Source organism: Seriola aureovittata, chromosome 8 (genome assembly GCF_021018895.1).
Source record: "Seriola aureovittata isolate HTS-2021-v1 ecotype China chromosome 8, ASM2101889v1, whole genome shotgun sequence".
Taxonomy (NCBI): Eukaryota; Metazoa; Chordata; class Actinopteri; order Carangiformes; family Carangidae; genus Seriola; species Seriola aureovittata.
In genome coordinates this window covers 1,045,001-1,060,340 of record NC_079371.1, presented here as the reverse complement: position 1 = coordinate 1,060,340, position 15,340 = coordinate 1,045,001, and the positions used below count along the sequence as shown (strand labels likewise).

Here is a 15,340-nt window from a genome sequence, read left to right as displayed (position 1 = left end):
CTTTCCCATGAGCCCTTGCTATCATATCCCTCTCCTCTTGGTCAGTGTTACCCTGGTAACCGCCTCCAACCTCCCGGTCCTCCCTCTATCCCCCTGTGTGCTCAGCTTCCTCAAAGAGTCAGTTCATTTTTCGTCTCATTTTATTCCTGCTCTCTCCTCCACTGAGGTTGATCTCAGTAGGAGCTCCTCTTCCTCTCTGTATATTTCCCTCCGTCCTGCTGCGACACTCCATCTTAATCAGCCCTCGTCTTACAGTCGATGACAGAGGAGCCAAAGACAGTGATCCATCACTCTGCCTCGATTTCGAGGGACCACAAACTGAGTCTGTTCTCAGTAATATTAAACTAGAAATTACATTTCCATACACGTAAACTGCACAGTAAATACGTTCTGTAGGTAATGCCGTCCAGGGCTGGATGAAGTTAAGAGGGAACGTATTTTTAAGTCTCCAGGAGGTGGTTCTGGTGGATGGAAGATGTACAAAGCTCAGGACTGTGACTCCAGAGACCCGTCTGTGGTGTAGGCCAGTGGTTCACAAAGTTGAGGGGGTTCCTGGGGGTCTTGGGTCATTTATTTTCACAATATTTCCATCCACAAGTAACACAGTGACAAAATGTGTTTGGTCGTGGGTTTCAAACACTTTCTGTAATAAAACATTTAGAAGCAAATTGAAATCAGATGGGGGTCTGTGTCTAATTTGTGTTGGTTTATGATATTTGATGTGAAAATGTTTGAGAACCACTGGTTTAAGCAACAGAGGTACTCTGTTTCAGACAGAGTTGTTTTCAATGGATGCTAAAGTAGGAAGATACAGAGTCTGTATACATCCCGTCTGTTGTTAAAGATTAAACTGAATTTTAGGGATAATTTTGCATATTTTTAACTTAATTCTTAATTTTCTAGTTTTGTCCATCAATTCCTTGACTTACAAGGTCGAGTGCTGAGACTTGGGTACATGAAAACATCAATAAAACAGTTGGATAGGGCAGGACCACGCGTGGGTTAGGTGGAAGGGTTGTACAGGTTGTTAATCCAGATGATCTAAATCACTCACATAGAGATTAAATTCAAAGTGAGGACACCTGCATATTGGTAATAATCAATCATAGCACAGAAGAAACTGTGAACACAACTACAGAAAGTACAGCAGCGGTTGAAGATATAAATGCATCTGTAAACTGTGATGGATGTTTGAGAAAAATATTTACAGTTTAATTTTCTTTCCAAAAGTTTGTCTAAGCTTTTGTTTGTTTCAAACTTTTCTGATTGTTATTTCTTTTTAGGAAGGTCACCATGTTCCCATTTCTCAGTTTTTAACTGGGTGGGTACAACTTCTTAGATAGAACTGACAGAAATCATGGACAAAACTACAGAAACAAAACCTAAGCTTTGTGATTGATTACACAAAGATTCAGTAACTGGACTGAAGTGGATTCCAAGACTCACGTCAAACGGCAGAACCTCCACTGACGTGTTGAAAAGTTTGTCTCCTGGATGTTCGATGTTTCCGCTCCGAAAGAAATACCTGGAAGATAAAGAGTCAGTTCAGTGTAGACTGACAGAAACGATCTTTACAGTAGCAGCAGTGGTTGTAACAGAGGTACAAGTAGCCGTACCATCAAAAACATATACTTTCCTGGACCTGGCTCCACAACCAGGACTATCACTGGTCAAAAAGTCTGATTATGTGGCCCTGTGATGCCTAATTTGAGATACTGATACATTGGTACCAAAGTGTCCATGTAATCTTCACATCCTCTAGTACTCTGTAACTCCCTGGTACACGCTATACCCTGTTACCTCCAGTGCCCCCTGTTCCTCCTGAGACCCTGTAATGAAACCTGGCACCCCTTAGACACTGTAACCTTCGTTAACTTCCTGTAATCCCTAAAAACTTGCTGAAACCAAGTTGCCCTCAAGTATCTTCTAGTTCTCTGCAATACCCTGGAGTCTTCTTTAGCATACTCAGGTACTGCAAAGACCCTGAAGTTTTAGTACCTTTTGGTGACCCTGAAACCATGTGACCCCAAAGCACCCTCTAGTACCCAATAATGCTTTGGTATGTTGTTGTTGTCCCAACGCCCTGGCCTGCTTTGGCACACTTCACACCCTGTAACCTTTGTATCCCTTGCTGCCCCTGAGAGATGTAACGACCTTGTATCACACTGGTATCCTCTGGTACCCCTCACACCTATAACTCATGGTAACCATAGATCCTGTACCTGTAAATTCCTTGTGTCATGGTGTGACCTGTTCAGGTATCTGATCTGGACCTGACAATAACCCTGAGCCCTTGTAACTCCCACTGACAAGTGTAACCCACTAGTACCACCAAGTACCCTGAAGCACCCTGGTCTTTTCTAGTATCCCTCACACTTAAAAATCTATAGTGTCCCCTGGTATCCTTGAGACCATGCAACCTCCTAGTAGCTCCTTAGTACCTTGCAGTAACCTGATATTCTCTGGAACCCTTCATATCCTTTAAAGTCTGTTGGCCTGAGGAACCGGTAATGTCCTGGGATCTATTGGTACTGTAACTCTTCATAACCTTAGACCTTAGACCCTGGTACCAACCTCTCAATGCGGACAGGTGTGAAGAATCGTATCCGTATGAAATCCCCCGCTACAGGGGTGAAGGCCCAGAAGAAGTCTTCCCCTAGGTAGGCTTTCTCCAGGGTGAAGTGCTGGTAGGTCTTCAGGCTGGTCGTCACCTCTGCCAGCGGGTTGGCGTGACCCTTATGGAGGGTCTGTTTCCCAAAGTCCTTGTCCTGGAAAGAAACATGACTGAGTTTAAATTCTTCCAAGTGGATTTTACACTGATTCCAAATAATGAGAAGCGGATTCCAACATCAGGGAGCTGGGTTTTATTGTGTTCTTGTTGCCTGCATGTCAGTATCTCTGGAGAGTCAACAGAAATATAAAGATGACATCACTGTGCACTGACCAGAAGATAATGTAAACGATTAGTCATTCTAGACCGCCAACAGACTGGTATCACTTCCTGGCTCACTCGCTGTCCTCGATGACTAATCCAGTGACATCATTAATGTTATTCTGATGCACTTTGTTTTGATACGCACATACAGCAACATCACTGAGTGACAACTGCACGTCTCTAAACTTGGAATACAGCAGGGGGGTTTCCAGTGATTGATCCAGGTGGGGATCACCAGGAGTGAAATAGTTTTGAACCTTGAACTTGACTTTTTTAAATACTTTTTATTTAAGCAGTTTTCAAACATTCATTACAAGTCACGAACAAAACAATACGAAACAAGAAACAAAAAGAAGGAGGGGAGGTGCTGCTCTATTTGTATTCAGCCGTTTTTTCCTTTTTCCTTCAGGTCTAAAATAAGATTGGAATCTGTCCTTGAATGAAGTCCATTTCCATTTTTGTTGGAAGGTCCCTGCTCTAGCTCTCAGGTGAAAAGTCAGTTTTTCCATTGAGTATATTTCCTCTACAATGTCCAGCCATTGTCTCAATCTTAGTAGGTCCAGTTGAAACCAGTTCCTTGTGATGACCTTTTTACTTGCAAGTATCAATACATCTATACATCAACAGGTATTAATCCCAGGTAGACAATCCAGGGGTCCTTAGGAGTGAACTGAACATTTAACTGATCATGTTTGTTTAGGTCACCTTTGGGAATCATCGAATACAAACGGCTTATTTTCAAACTGTCCTCACCAGAAACAATGACAGTATTGGGTGTCTATTACATTTACAAGTTTCTAGTTACAACATTTTAAGTTTTCCATGGCAGTGATTACGACTACTTATAGACGTGTTGTGATGTTGTTATGGACGAGGTCGTCAGGATGGACGAGTCAATAAAATGTGATTTTAACATGAAGACCAGTTTAAATCCTGTCTCTGACCAACAGTCACTGTTTCTTTCAACCACGACAGGAATGTTTTGTAATGTTTTCGGCGGTCATATCTTTTACCTAAGTAAAACTAATATTACAGCTCTGTATAAATACTCTTGATTATACAAAAGTACTAACAGAAAAATGTTCTTAAGGCATCAACGTAAAAGTACTTTTGCCATATTATTTGTTCCTAATGCTTTAAAGTGTTACAGCTGGTGGAGATCGCGCTACTAAATTCACCTGAATTCATCTCGAACACTTTCCTTTCCCGAATTTCTGAGCAAGTTATATAAAATTATAAATACAAATCTGGCTTCTGCACTTTCAGTCCAAAATGTACCAATGTTTCAATCTATTCTTCAAAACAAAACAAGGACTATTGTTAAATTCACAACCTAATCCTAATATCTAAGAGATTTTTGAGCAAAGAAAACGCACATGCTGGTGTAACAGTTTTGAAAATGAGTCAAGGGTCAGAAGATGATTAACAAGATTGGGGAATAAGAAGACAAAAACACTTCTGCTGCATTAAATTCTTTTTCATGAAAGTTTTTTTTTCTTAGTGTACATATATATGAAGGGGGTTGGTTGGATGGTTGCTAAGCTAACCAGCTTCAGGCTGTAACTTCATATTCAGTGTGGTATCAATCAATTTCCCCAAATGTTGAATTATAACTGTAAATCTTTGTTTGTTTGTCAGAAAGTTGTGAACCAGACTCAAGATGACAAAGTTTCTTTTTTAATTCACAAACTTTGTCATTTTCACTCCAATGATTATTTGGACTTTTCCACAGCAGTTTCTCTCACATCAGAACAAATCTCTCGACTTAACTCTCCACAGACAAATAAATCCCACTTCCACTTTGGTTCTTTCAATTTAAGTTTGATTTTTAAACCCCGGCGCTGATTTTCTTACTAAACTGCGGTGAACATTTCAGGCTGGAGGGTAATAGCTGTGTTTAGCCTCCATCTACACACCCCCATGCCGACCGGCCTCTACGGTTCAATCTCCACACTGAGGAGCTGCAGGTCTGGGACTACGGATCAATATCCAATTGATTGGTCCAGATTGCAGCAGCAGTCAGCGGGGCTAATATCCATCGCTCTTAACACAGTAATCAGAGGCATTAAGCTGAAGCGTTCAGCTCTGAGCTGCTGGCAGGAAGCGAAGCTGCCACCGCCGTGAGATACTGCAGCCTGAGTCTAAACGCTGCGCTGAGCCCACAGCTGCAGAGGCTTCAATCTTCATCTCTCCAGAGACGCTGCACTGAACTTCAGCTGAACCGCGCCCTGTTTCAAACTATCTAAACTCTACAGCAGCATACTGACAGACAACCACTGACGTCGCTCTGCTGCTCAGAGAAGAGGAACTTTATACTAAATATGAAAATAAATATGCCACATAACTGACGTAACACTGAGCAGGTGCTCCTGATGAATATAAGATCATTCACAACATACACACATCAACATTTGTAAGTGACTCAATATATCTTAATAAAGATGGTTCAATAAGAAAAAAAAGAACAGGAAGTAAACGGATGTTCAAAACAGAAGATTTTAACTCCCTAAAAGTTCAAAAGCCTTTAGTGAAAAGTAAATGATTCAAATTATTATTATATATAATTATATTTATATATAATTAGATTGTCCTTTTGTTTAAAAAAAAATTCACTCAATTTATAAATTATGATGCATTTTAGACGAATTATTGATCTACTGTAATTGATTAAAGATAATGTTTAGATTTCATGTTGTAGAGAGGAATATCCTGTACACTGCTCTTGCTTAGCACGTTTTGGTTTTTCTCTATTCTACACAGTTCTAGATTTCATGATGAAAAAGTGAAACACAGTAAGAGTCCTGTAAAAATGGAGGTTAGTGAAAATACTAGTACTCATGTAAAATATAAAATGTTTTTATTCTAAAGTTATAAAGTAAGAGACGGATTGTTGTGACAATGGACTGACAGTGAAAATGTCATTGTTATATTCTATAACAGACACTGCTATTTTTATTTTTATTATTATTATTCTATTTTTATTTAAGTTTTATTTATTTTTTAGAGTATGTGGTCCTTTGTCCTATTGTTCTGTAAAACGACAGTAAATAAATTTAACAAAAAGTTACAAACAAAGAAGTAATAAAGTAAAATGAAGATGTTTTGAAATTGAACATAAAAAGTGAGCGAAGAACATAAATATTAATGTTCCTGCTACTGGCGGATGTTGAGTGTCAGAAAATGACTCACGGCTGCTTTACCTTGAGTTTCTGTATTTTTCCAGCCAAGGACGAGTGAGTGCCGACGTGTTGGAAGAGAGACGGTTTGAAGCGAATCCTCAGGTTGGCTTTCTGCCTGTCGCAGTGTTTCTGAAGCAGAGAGACGGGCAGGAGGGAGGGAGACAGGTGTGATTACAAACACATCATCTGCTCACATCCTTTAATAAGACGAGACACGACGACGCTCCAGCAGGAAGCATCAGCTGAGTTTACTACAGCTGCTGAAGATCACTGATTAATGACAACATGCTGAGCAACAACACAGAACCTGGTTCTGCTGCTGAAGGAGACGGGAGGACAGGAGGATGGAGGACGGGGGACAGGAGGACGGGGGACAGGAGGAAATGAGGACGGGGGACATGAGGACGTGAGGACAGGAGGACGGGGACAGGAGGACGGGGGACAGGAGGACGTGAGGATGGGGGACATGAGGACGTGAGGACATGAGGACGGGGGACATGAGGACGTGAGGACATGAGGACAGGAGGACGGGGGACAGGAGGACGGGGGACAGGAGGACGTGAGGATGGGGGACATGAGGAAGTGAGGACGTGAGGACATGAGGACGTGAGGACATGAGGACGGGAGGACGTGAGGACGAGGACGTGAGGACATGAGGAAGTGAGGACGTGAGGACGTGAGGACATGAGGACGGGGGACATGAGGACGGGAGGACGTGAGGACGAGGACGTGAGGACATGAGGACATGAGGACATGAGGACATGAGGACGGGGGACAGGAGGACGTGAGGATGGGGGACATGAGGACGTGAGGACATGAGGACGGGGACATGAGGACGTGAGGACATGAGGACGGAAGACATGAGGACGTGAGGACATGAGGACGGGGACATGAGGACGTGAGGACAGGAGGATTTTATCTATTTATCAATTATATAGAAACATCAGGAAACTATAAACTTCTGTCTGAATATCATTTATTCTCAGTTCATTATTTCCATTTATTATTTTAATGACTCAACTTTCTCTGTTTGTCTTTTTCTTTCATGTTTTCTTATTTCAACATTTCTGTTTGTTTCTGTGGTTAAAGGAGGATTGATCATCTGTGTGTTATAAATAAAGTTAGTCAGATTCTCATCATGTTTTCCGTGGAGGTCAGAGATGATTTAGACGTTTCGACCTCGTCTCTGCTGCTGATGATCTTCATCACTGATCACTGATCAGTTCAAATAAAACAACCTCCAACAATGTTAAACTGTAAGTACTGAAGCAGTGTTTGTTGCCATGGCTACGTCACCTCACCTCAGTCAGTAGGAGGAGCTACTCACCGCGTCCTTCTCCGGGTTGCACACCTTCACCCACATGATGTGGTCCAGCAGCCAGTCGATGGGTTTGTCTTTGTAGAACATCAGCATGAACTCCACGATGAGCGACAGGTCCAGGGACTTGAACATCTTACCTGCCACAGAAGAAGAAGAGAGCTCAGTCACGTGTCTCGTTCTTCTGCTTCCACTTAGTGTCTGTGTTCTGCGGACGCCGCTCTGACATCAGCATCGCACATGAAAACAGCTGGAGCGTGAAGCCGTGTCAGCGTCCCCGCAAAGACGCACGCTAATAAGTGAAATCTCGGAGCAGCTGAGGAAAACCTGGATGAGGAATGTGAATCAGAACCAGGTTCAGACACAAAACCTGGATCTTTTTAGAGCCTCAGACTCGGGCCTCTGTTCTTCTGAGGCTGTTTCACACTCGGTTCGAGAGTTTGAGGAATGTGACGTGTCAGTGAGTTTCACCACAAATACAAACGTGTTTGTGTCTGATTTCTCTAAACTCGAAGCAGCTTCAGTTTCTGGCTTCAGCAACATCACAAGGAACAGGGAGGAGGTCAGAGGTCAGAGGTCAGTTTGGTTGTGCTTGTTAAATCTACTGCACCAGTCTTTCATATGCTGCTGAAGCACAGAATCACAACATCACCCTCAGTCACAGGTCACAACTACATTACCCAGGAGCCTCAGCTGCTGTTACTTTGGTCAGAGCTAATTCAAAAATTTTTGTCACAGTTTGGAGTAAAACATGTGTCGCCATGGAAACTGAATTGATCCTGAACTAATGAAAAATGTAGAAATGAACTGATTTACAAGGTGTGTTGTTAATTTAAATATATATATATATAGCACATGTTAAAGCTCCTCCAGTGTAAAGGTCTGTGTCCATGTGTAGTGTGATTATAGATTATAGATCAGCTCTAGCTTCTATATTAATACTGTGAAAGTATCAAAGCCTCAGTCCACAGAGAAATGCACACAGCCTGTATTCAGAAACTGAGCCTTAAAACCAGCCGTCAGGACTTCTGGAACTTTGTGATGTCACAACAAAGCAGTCACCAAGCCCCGCCCACCTGGACCCACCATCCAAACCTTGCAGGATTTGGTTTCTCTGAGTGTTTTTACCTGAAATCTGCTATATTTTTATTGGATCACTCAGAAAACAGTCAGCCAATCAGAAGAGAGGCTCAGAGCCTCCTCTCTTCTGATTGGCTCACTGACCTGTTGTTACTAGAGCTGCAGAGAGAAACCTGAGAGAGGAGATGTAAAACTACACTGAGATGGTTTTTATATCTTCTGATGGATCAACACTCGGTTTGTACCTTTGACTTTTTATCAAAGACGTTGTTGATCTTCATGATTCTGACCTGAGATCAGTCACTCACACTGACATGAGTGACTGTCTTCAGATCTGTAGCTGAGCTCTGAGAATTAAAGGTCACGACTGAACAGAGACGTTTCTCTGAACCACAGCGATGAAGATGGAGAATTAAAAAGCCAACAGAGAGCTGAGCCCTGCTCCGGCCGCCTCCCGCTCCGCCCTGATCCGTTTGGACATTTCAGCCTCTGGGGGGCCGGATGTTCGACGAGGTAACAGAACGAAATACCCTAGCCCCCCACCCCCACCCCCGCAGATGTAAACGAGGCCGGACTGCAGCTAAACTTAGCTTCAACCCAAATTTCAACAGTTGAATTACAGAGCAGCCCCGCAGCGCCGGAGCTCGCTCCTCCGTCTGATTTAATTCAGTGAGTCAGCTTCGCCCTGATGAATTTATTAAAGCAGCCGCTCGCAGGCGACGCGGGTCGGAGAGGATCTGTCAGGTCACAAACCAGGAGCAGAGGGAGGACTGGAGGAGGAGGAGGAGGGCTGAGGCCCTGACAGTCCTGATGGGGAAAAGACGACAAACACAACGTCCGTGTGTTCGATCAGCTTCATTCAGTTCAGAGACTTGACCCCTGCTGCCCCCCCCCCCCCCATCTGTTCCTGAACCTCTCTCCATCTTTCCTCCATCAAACCCAATTTCAAACAGCCCGCCTGGCACAGCGAGAAGCTCCACGCCGCCAAACTGCTGCAGGAACGTGATGAAAACAAAAAGTGAGACGGTGAAATCCAGATTAAAAACAAACAGACGAGCAGAGAGCTGCAGCTGCTCCGGGTCTAATGACTGATCCGGACTCACACCGGTCACCAGACCAGAGGAGAGTCTGATGACTGATCCGGACTCACACCTGTCACCGGACCAGAGGAGAGTCTAATGACTGATCCGGACTCACACCTGTCACCGGACCAGAGGAGAGTCTAATGACTGATCCGGACTCACACCGGTCACCAGACCAGAGGAGAGTCTAATGACTGATCCGGACTCACACCGGTCACCAGACCAGAGGAGAGTCTGATGACTGATCCGGACTCACACCGGTCACCAGACCAGAGGAGAGTCTAATGACTGATCCGGACTCACACCGGTCACCGGACCAGAGGAGAGTCTAATGACTGATCCGGACTCACACTGTCACCAGACCAGAGGAGAGTCTAATGACTGATCCGGACTCACACCGGTCACCAGACCAGAGGAGAGTCTAATGACTGATCCGGACTCACACCGGTCACCGGACCAGAGGAGAGTCTAATGACTGATCCGGACTCACACTGTCACCAGACCAGAGGAGAGTCTGATATCTGCGGCTCCGAGTGTCTGAATCACAGGACGGAGGTACGAGAAACGATGTGAGACTCGGCGTCTCTTCCTGAGTGAGGACCAATCACTGCTCTCTGTTTGGTGACATCTTGGTCCGATGGTTCAGGTCAAGGCTGATGACGTCACAGTGAAATCAAGACGACGTGATATTTACTGTGTCACATTAATAAATCATAAACTCATCCATTCTTGCTGAGAAGTTAAGACTTTTATTTTGAAGGAAACCAGTAACATTCTCAGTCTAACAGTGTATTTCCTGTTCTTCCTTTAAATATTTTTCATGCAGAAATCTTTCATCAACTCAATTACTTCTTACATATTTCTTCTACGGCTGCAAATAGCAATTGTTTTCATCATTGATTAGTTAACAATTATTTTTATATAGTTTTATAGTTAATAAATTGTTTTTATTTTGGTCTAAAAAATGTTAGAAAATAGTGAAGATGTCTTTAACAGTTTCCATGACGTCTTCAAATGTCCAGAGCTGAAGGAAACCAGTTTAGAATCACAGAGAACTAAGAAATGATTCATGTTTAGAACCAGCACCAGGTTAAAACTAGAACCACCTCCCTGTGGTCGTATCCCTCCGCCACTCAGACTAGTTCCAGGTCACATCCTGTTTATCCAGAGTCAGAAACAATATGAACCATGTGTGTGAAATTCTGTCATAATTACTGTGAGGTCACCGTGACCTTTGACCTCCAAAATCTAATCAGTTCATCCTTGAGTCCAAGTGAATGTTTGTGACAAATTTGAGGAAGTTCCTTCAAGGTGTCGTGTCCACGGGAACGGGAACGGGGTGGATGTACAAACCTGAAAACAAAATGGCTGCTGCGTGACGGTCGTTGGTACGGAGGAATAAAAACCAGTGATGGAAATGTGAGTTTCGAAAAAACTCAAATGTCGCAAAACAAAGTTTCTACTTGCATGAGGTGACATTCAGCTCGCGGCTCGTATCAGACGTCAGAGATGTGTCGCGTTTGATCAGAACAACATTACGAGGAGAGAACCCAGGTTTACACACATCACTCAGTGGAACACAGAACATCCGCTGCTGTGTTCGTCCAAACTGTGACAGAAACGCAGCTACAGACTCAACAACAGGCAGCGCTGAGGAGCTGCAGCTGTGGGACACACTGACACTAAATATTAAATATGACTGTGACTTCATGTGAATCTGATTCTGAAGCTTTTAACTCTGTGTCATTGAAAGGTCTCTGCACTGACGTTAACCTGCTCAGATTAAAGACTGAAGCTCAGAGCCTGAGGACTGATGAAACACTTCCTGTCTGGACTGTGGAACCTGTTTAATCATCGTTTCTCTGGATGAAACTGAAATCTTCTGCAGAGTCTCTGTCTGTTATAAATGTCTTTTCTAGGAGAATTGGACAGTGTGAACTCTCTCTGAAGTTCTGCTTTCAGACGTTTGTAAAAAAAACGCTCCAAACTTCAGGCTGCCATCAGGAAACAGGAAACAGGAAACAGGAAACGGTTTGACAGAGTAAAACTCGAGTCTGTCCCTTTAACTCCGGGACGTTTCCCCTCGTCTCTCTGAGGGTTCAGATTCTGCTGTTGGAGCTGATTCTGTGTCGTTTTAAAGACGCAGTGTTTGTTGTTGTGGAGCTCAGCAGAGTGAAGCTGCGTCTCAGCATCTGCAGGGACAACGAGGTGCGTTTGATTCTTCTGTCCCCGGCCGCAGTAATGACGGGCCGAGCACTCAGGGAGCTATTTGTGGGAAGTGGAGCAGCAAAGCCTCATGGGATGAAAATGATGCTGGGTAATGTTTTTTTTTTTTTTTTTGTGTGTGTGTGTGTGTGTGTGTGTGTGTGTGTGTGGAGAGGCTGTGAGCACAAAAAGGAGGGAGAGGAGGACACAGGATTGGTTCTGAACTGGTCTCTTCAGGGAGAACCAGGATCCAGAGGGATTCAGTCTGGTCCAGAATCCTCTAAGAGGAGCTGGAGGACGTGGCTGAGGAGGACTCGAGTCCATCTCCTTTAGGCTCCTCCCATCAGGACCCAGACCTGGACAAGGAGCAGGAAGTGGACAGATGTTGATTTTGATGTGGAGGTGGTTTAAAGCTCCAGAGATCAAGTCAAAGGTTTTGCAGGTTTTTCAAGACCCGTGTTTTTCCTACAGACCTTCGAACCTGATGCTGGATTTAGGAAACGAAGTTCCTGGGGTCTGAGTTCTGGACTCAGCTGGTCCGGTCCAGATCCATCGTCCCGGCGTCAGCTGTGTCGGTGAGGTATCTTCATGGCTGCGGACCAGATTTAGATTTTTGGCACTAAAGGTCTAAACTTTGTTTTCAAGCCAGAAAAGACACACACACACGTGCACGCACACACACACACACGTGCACGCACACACGGTTCAGATAAACAGAGATAATGAAACTACAAAGTCCAGCAGGAGTCAGTGCTTCACTCACACCAGTAGAAACATCCAGACTGTTGCACCAGAGGACTGGAGAAGATTATAACTGTAGTAAATAATAAGTGAAACACATGTAATAAACCTGAATGTGTCGTAATGAATTTAGACGTTCCAGATGTTTTCAGATCTGAAGTTGATCCATCAGTGAAAACAAGAGTGAAAAATATTCAAAACAAAACTAAAAAAATAAACTTTGATGAAATGTATTAAACTTTTCATCTGTAATGTGACGAATAGACAAATGAATTAATGAATTAATGAGCTGCAGAATCACAGCCTGTTTCCTCCTGCAGCCAATAACAACATCTCTGTTCAGAGGAAGTTGAATTGTGTGTTTGACTCGGACGTTAATGAGAAAACATTTGTAACTAGGATCACCTCCTCGTGGTCGTATCCCTCCGCCACTCAGACCAGTTCCAGGTCACTTCCTGTTTATCCAGAGTCAGAGAAAATATTAAACGTCTGGCGACATTTTGTCATAATTACTGTGAAGTCTTGAGTAACGGCTAAAAAGTACTTTCTGAGGTCACACTGACCTTGACCTTTGACCTTTGACACCAAAGTCTAATCAGTTCATCCTCGAGTCCAGGTGAATGTTTGTTCCAAATTTGAAGAAGTTCCATCACGGCGTTACTGAGATATCGTGTCCACGAGAATGAGACGGACAGACGACCTGAGTGTCGCCGGGCGAATGAAAAGCTGGATGAACGTCACTTCATCAACAGCTGCGGACGTGGCGTTAACACACACGATGAAGTCTCTCTCGACCTGACCTCTCCGATCTCTCTCTGACCGCCGCCCGGCCGGCCTCCATCTGTCGGAGCTGGAAACTGTTCTGAGGAGAGATCTCAGCCCGTGGTTCCAGGCGAGTAACGTGGCGTTCCACATGCCGGCGCGGGCTGATTGGATCCAGGAGGCCAGAAGTCATTGATTAGCTCTGACAGATTAATTAGAACCAGATCAGATGCAGATTGATGCTGAAATTAATCTGCTGGATGTAATTCACCATCAGACAGCGCTTCACTTCCTATCTGCCGCCCCCCCCCTCCCTGACTCACCGACTTCCCTTTTAAAAGTTCATTCAGGATCTTTGATGTGAAACTTCATCATCTACTCAAAGGTCCATTTAATGAAAACCTTTTAAAGCTTTCACCTGCGTCTCAGGCTTCATCCACACCGAGACGTTTTAGTTTGAAAACACCGGCTGTCCATACGACTCTGGGGCTTACTCTGAGGTTGTGTTTTATTTTGAAAACTCTGGAGTTGTGTTTTATTTTGAAAACTCTGAGGTTGTGTTTTAATTTGAAAACTCCAGAGTTGTGTTTTATTTCGAAAACTCTGAGGTTGCGCTTTATTTTGAAAACTCTGAGGTTGTGCTTTATTTTGAAAACTCTGAGTTTGTGTTTTATTTTGAAAGTTTTGGGGTTGTGTTTCATTATGAAAGCTCTGGAGTTGTGTTTTATTTTGAAAGCTCTGGGGTTGTGTTTTATTTTGAAAGCTCTGGAGTATTGTTTTATTTTGAAAACTCTGGACTGGTAGAAACTGAGACTTTGGGTAACAATGACGCATCAGTCACGACGTGTCCTCCTCTAATTCGTCACGCTCCTGTCACGTGACATCTTTCAATCTACCTTTTTTGCCGCCACGATCGCTGCAACCAACTGCAGAGTAGACAAGCTACTTCCTGTTTACACCTGCTCGCTCATGCCCAGTGTGTTAGTGTGGACGGAGATTAAACACGTAGGGTTTCCATCTCCACTTGTATATGTTGTTATCATGTGATCACACTTGAGCCAGCTCCATTCACTGACTAAAGCCCATGAGATGTGGTTGAAAGCTCTGCCAGTCAATGGACCTTTAAACTTGAAACTTTTGAAAACTTTCCTTTAAGTCTGTCGTCGACTCTGTTTCCACGTGACTTTCTGCTGACGGCTCTTAAACACACATTTGATGGCTGCGGACCAGGTGAGCTCAGCAGCAGGTAATGATGCAGAAACCAGCTGCGGCCGAAGGTCACAGGTCAAAAGTCACCTGTCACAGGTACTGACAGACGTGAGATTTAATAACCTCTAAACCAGCTGTGAGCCTCTCTGCTTGTTATGATAAAGAGGATTATTATTGTTTATTATTGTTGTTTGTTGTTGTTGTTGTCATGGTAAATGCTGACAGTGACTCACCGATGAAGCCGAGCTGAGAGAACTCCAGGATCATCCACTCCTCCGACGGCTGCTGCAACGCAAAGTTCTTCATGGTGGTGAAGTAGTTCGGGCGAGCGACTATGTCGTCCTCCAGCTGAGAGACAGAGAGAGAGAGACAGAGGGAGAGAGAGAGGGAGAGGGAGGAAGAGAGACAGAGAGAGAGAGAGAGGGAGGAAGAGAGAGAGAGAGACAGAGAGAGAGAGACAGAGGGAGAGAGAGAGGGAGAGGGAGGAAGAGAGAGAGAGACAGAGAGAGAGAGAGAGGGAGGAAGAGAGAGAGAGAGACAGAGAGAGAGAGAGGGAGAGAGAGGGAGAGGGAGGAAGAGAGACAGAGAGAGAGAGAGAGAGGGAGAGAGGGAGAGAGAGAGAGAGAGAGAGGGAGAGAGAGGGAGAGAGAGAGAGAGGGAGAGAGAGGGAGAGGGAGGAAGAGAGACAGAGAGAGAGAGAGGGAGAGAGGGAGAGAGAGAGAGAGGGAGAGGGAGAGAGAGGGAGAGAGAGAGAGAGAGGGATAGACAGAGAGAGAGAGAGAGGGAGAGAGAGAGGGAGAGAGAGAGGGAGCAGGTTATTATCTTCAGT

The 15,340-nt window shown here is 44.2% G+C and overlaps 1 protein-coding gene across 2 annotated transcripts in view; it reads right to left on the bottom strand.

The window, feature by feature from the left end:
* Nucleotides 1-15,340, bottom strand: part of mgat4b (alpha-1,3-mannosyl-glycoprotein 4-beta-N-acetylglucosaminyltransferase B) — an 84,912-nt gene that overhangs the window by 9,465 nt on the left and 60,107 nt on the right. For both annotated transcript variants that reach the window (XM_056383070.1, XM_056383069.1), the window contains exons 8-12: nucleotides 14,745-14,859; nucleotides 7,442-7,572; nucleotides 6,136-6,243; nucleotides 2,575-2,768; nucleotides 1,447-1,525 (exon numbers count right to left, since the gene is read on the bottom strand). In XM_056383070.1, the coding sequence (XP_056239045.1) occupies nucleotides 1,447-1,525; nucleotides 2,575-2,768; nucleotides 6,136-6,243; nucleotides 7,442-7,572; nucleotides 14,745-14,859 (627 nt within the window). The remainder of the gene's footprint in view (nucleotides 1-1,446; nucleotides 1,526-2,574; nucleotides 2,769-6,135; nucleotides 6,244-7,441; nucleotides 7,573-14,744; nucleotides 14,860-15,340) is intronic.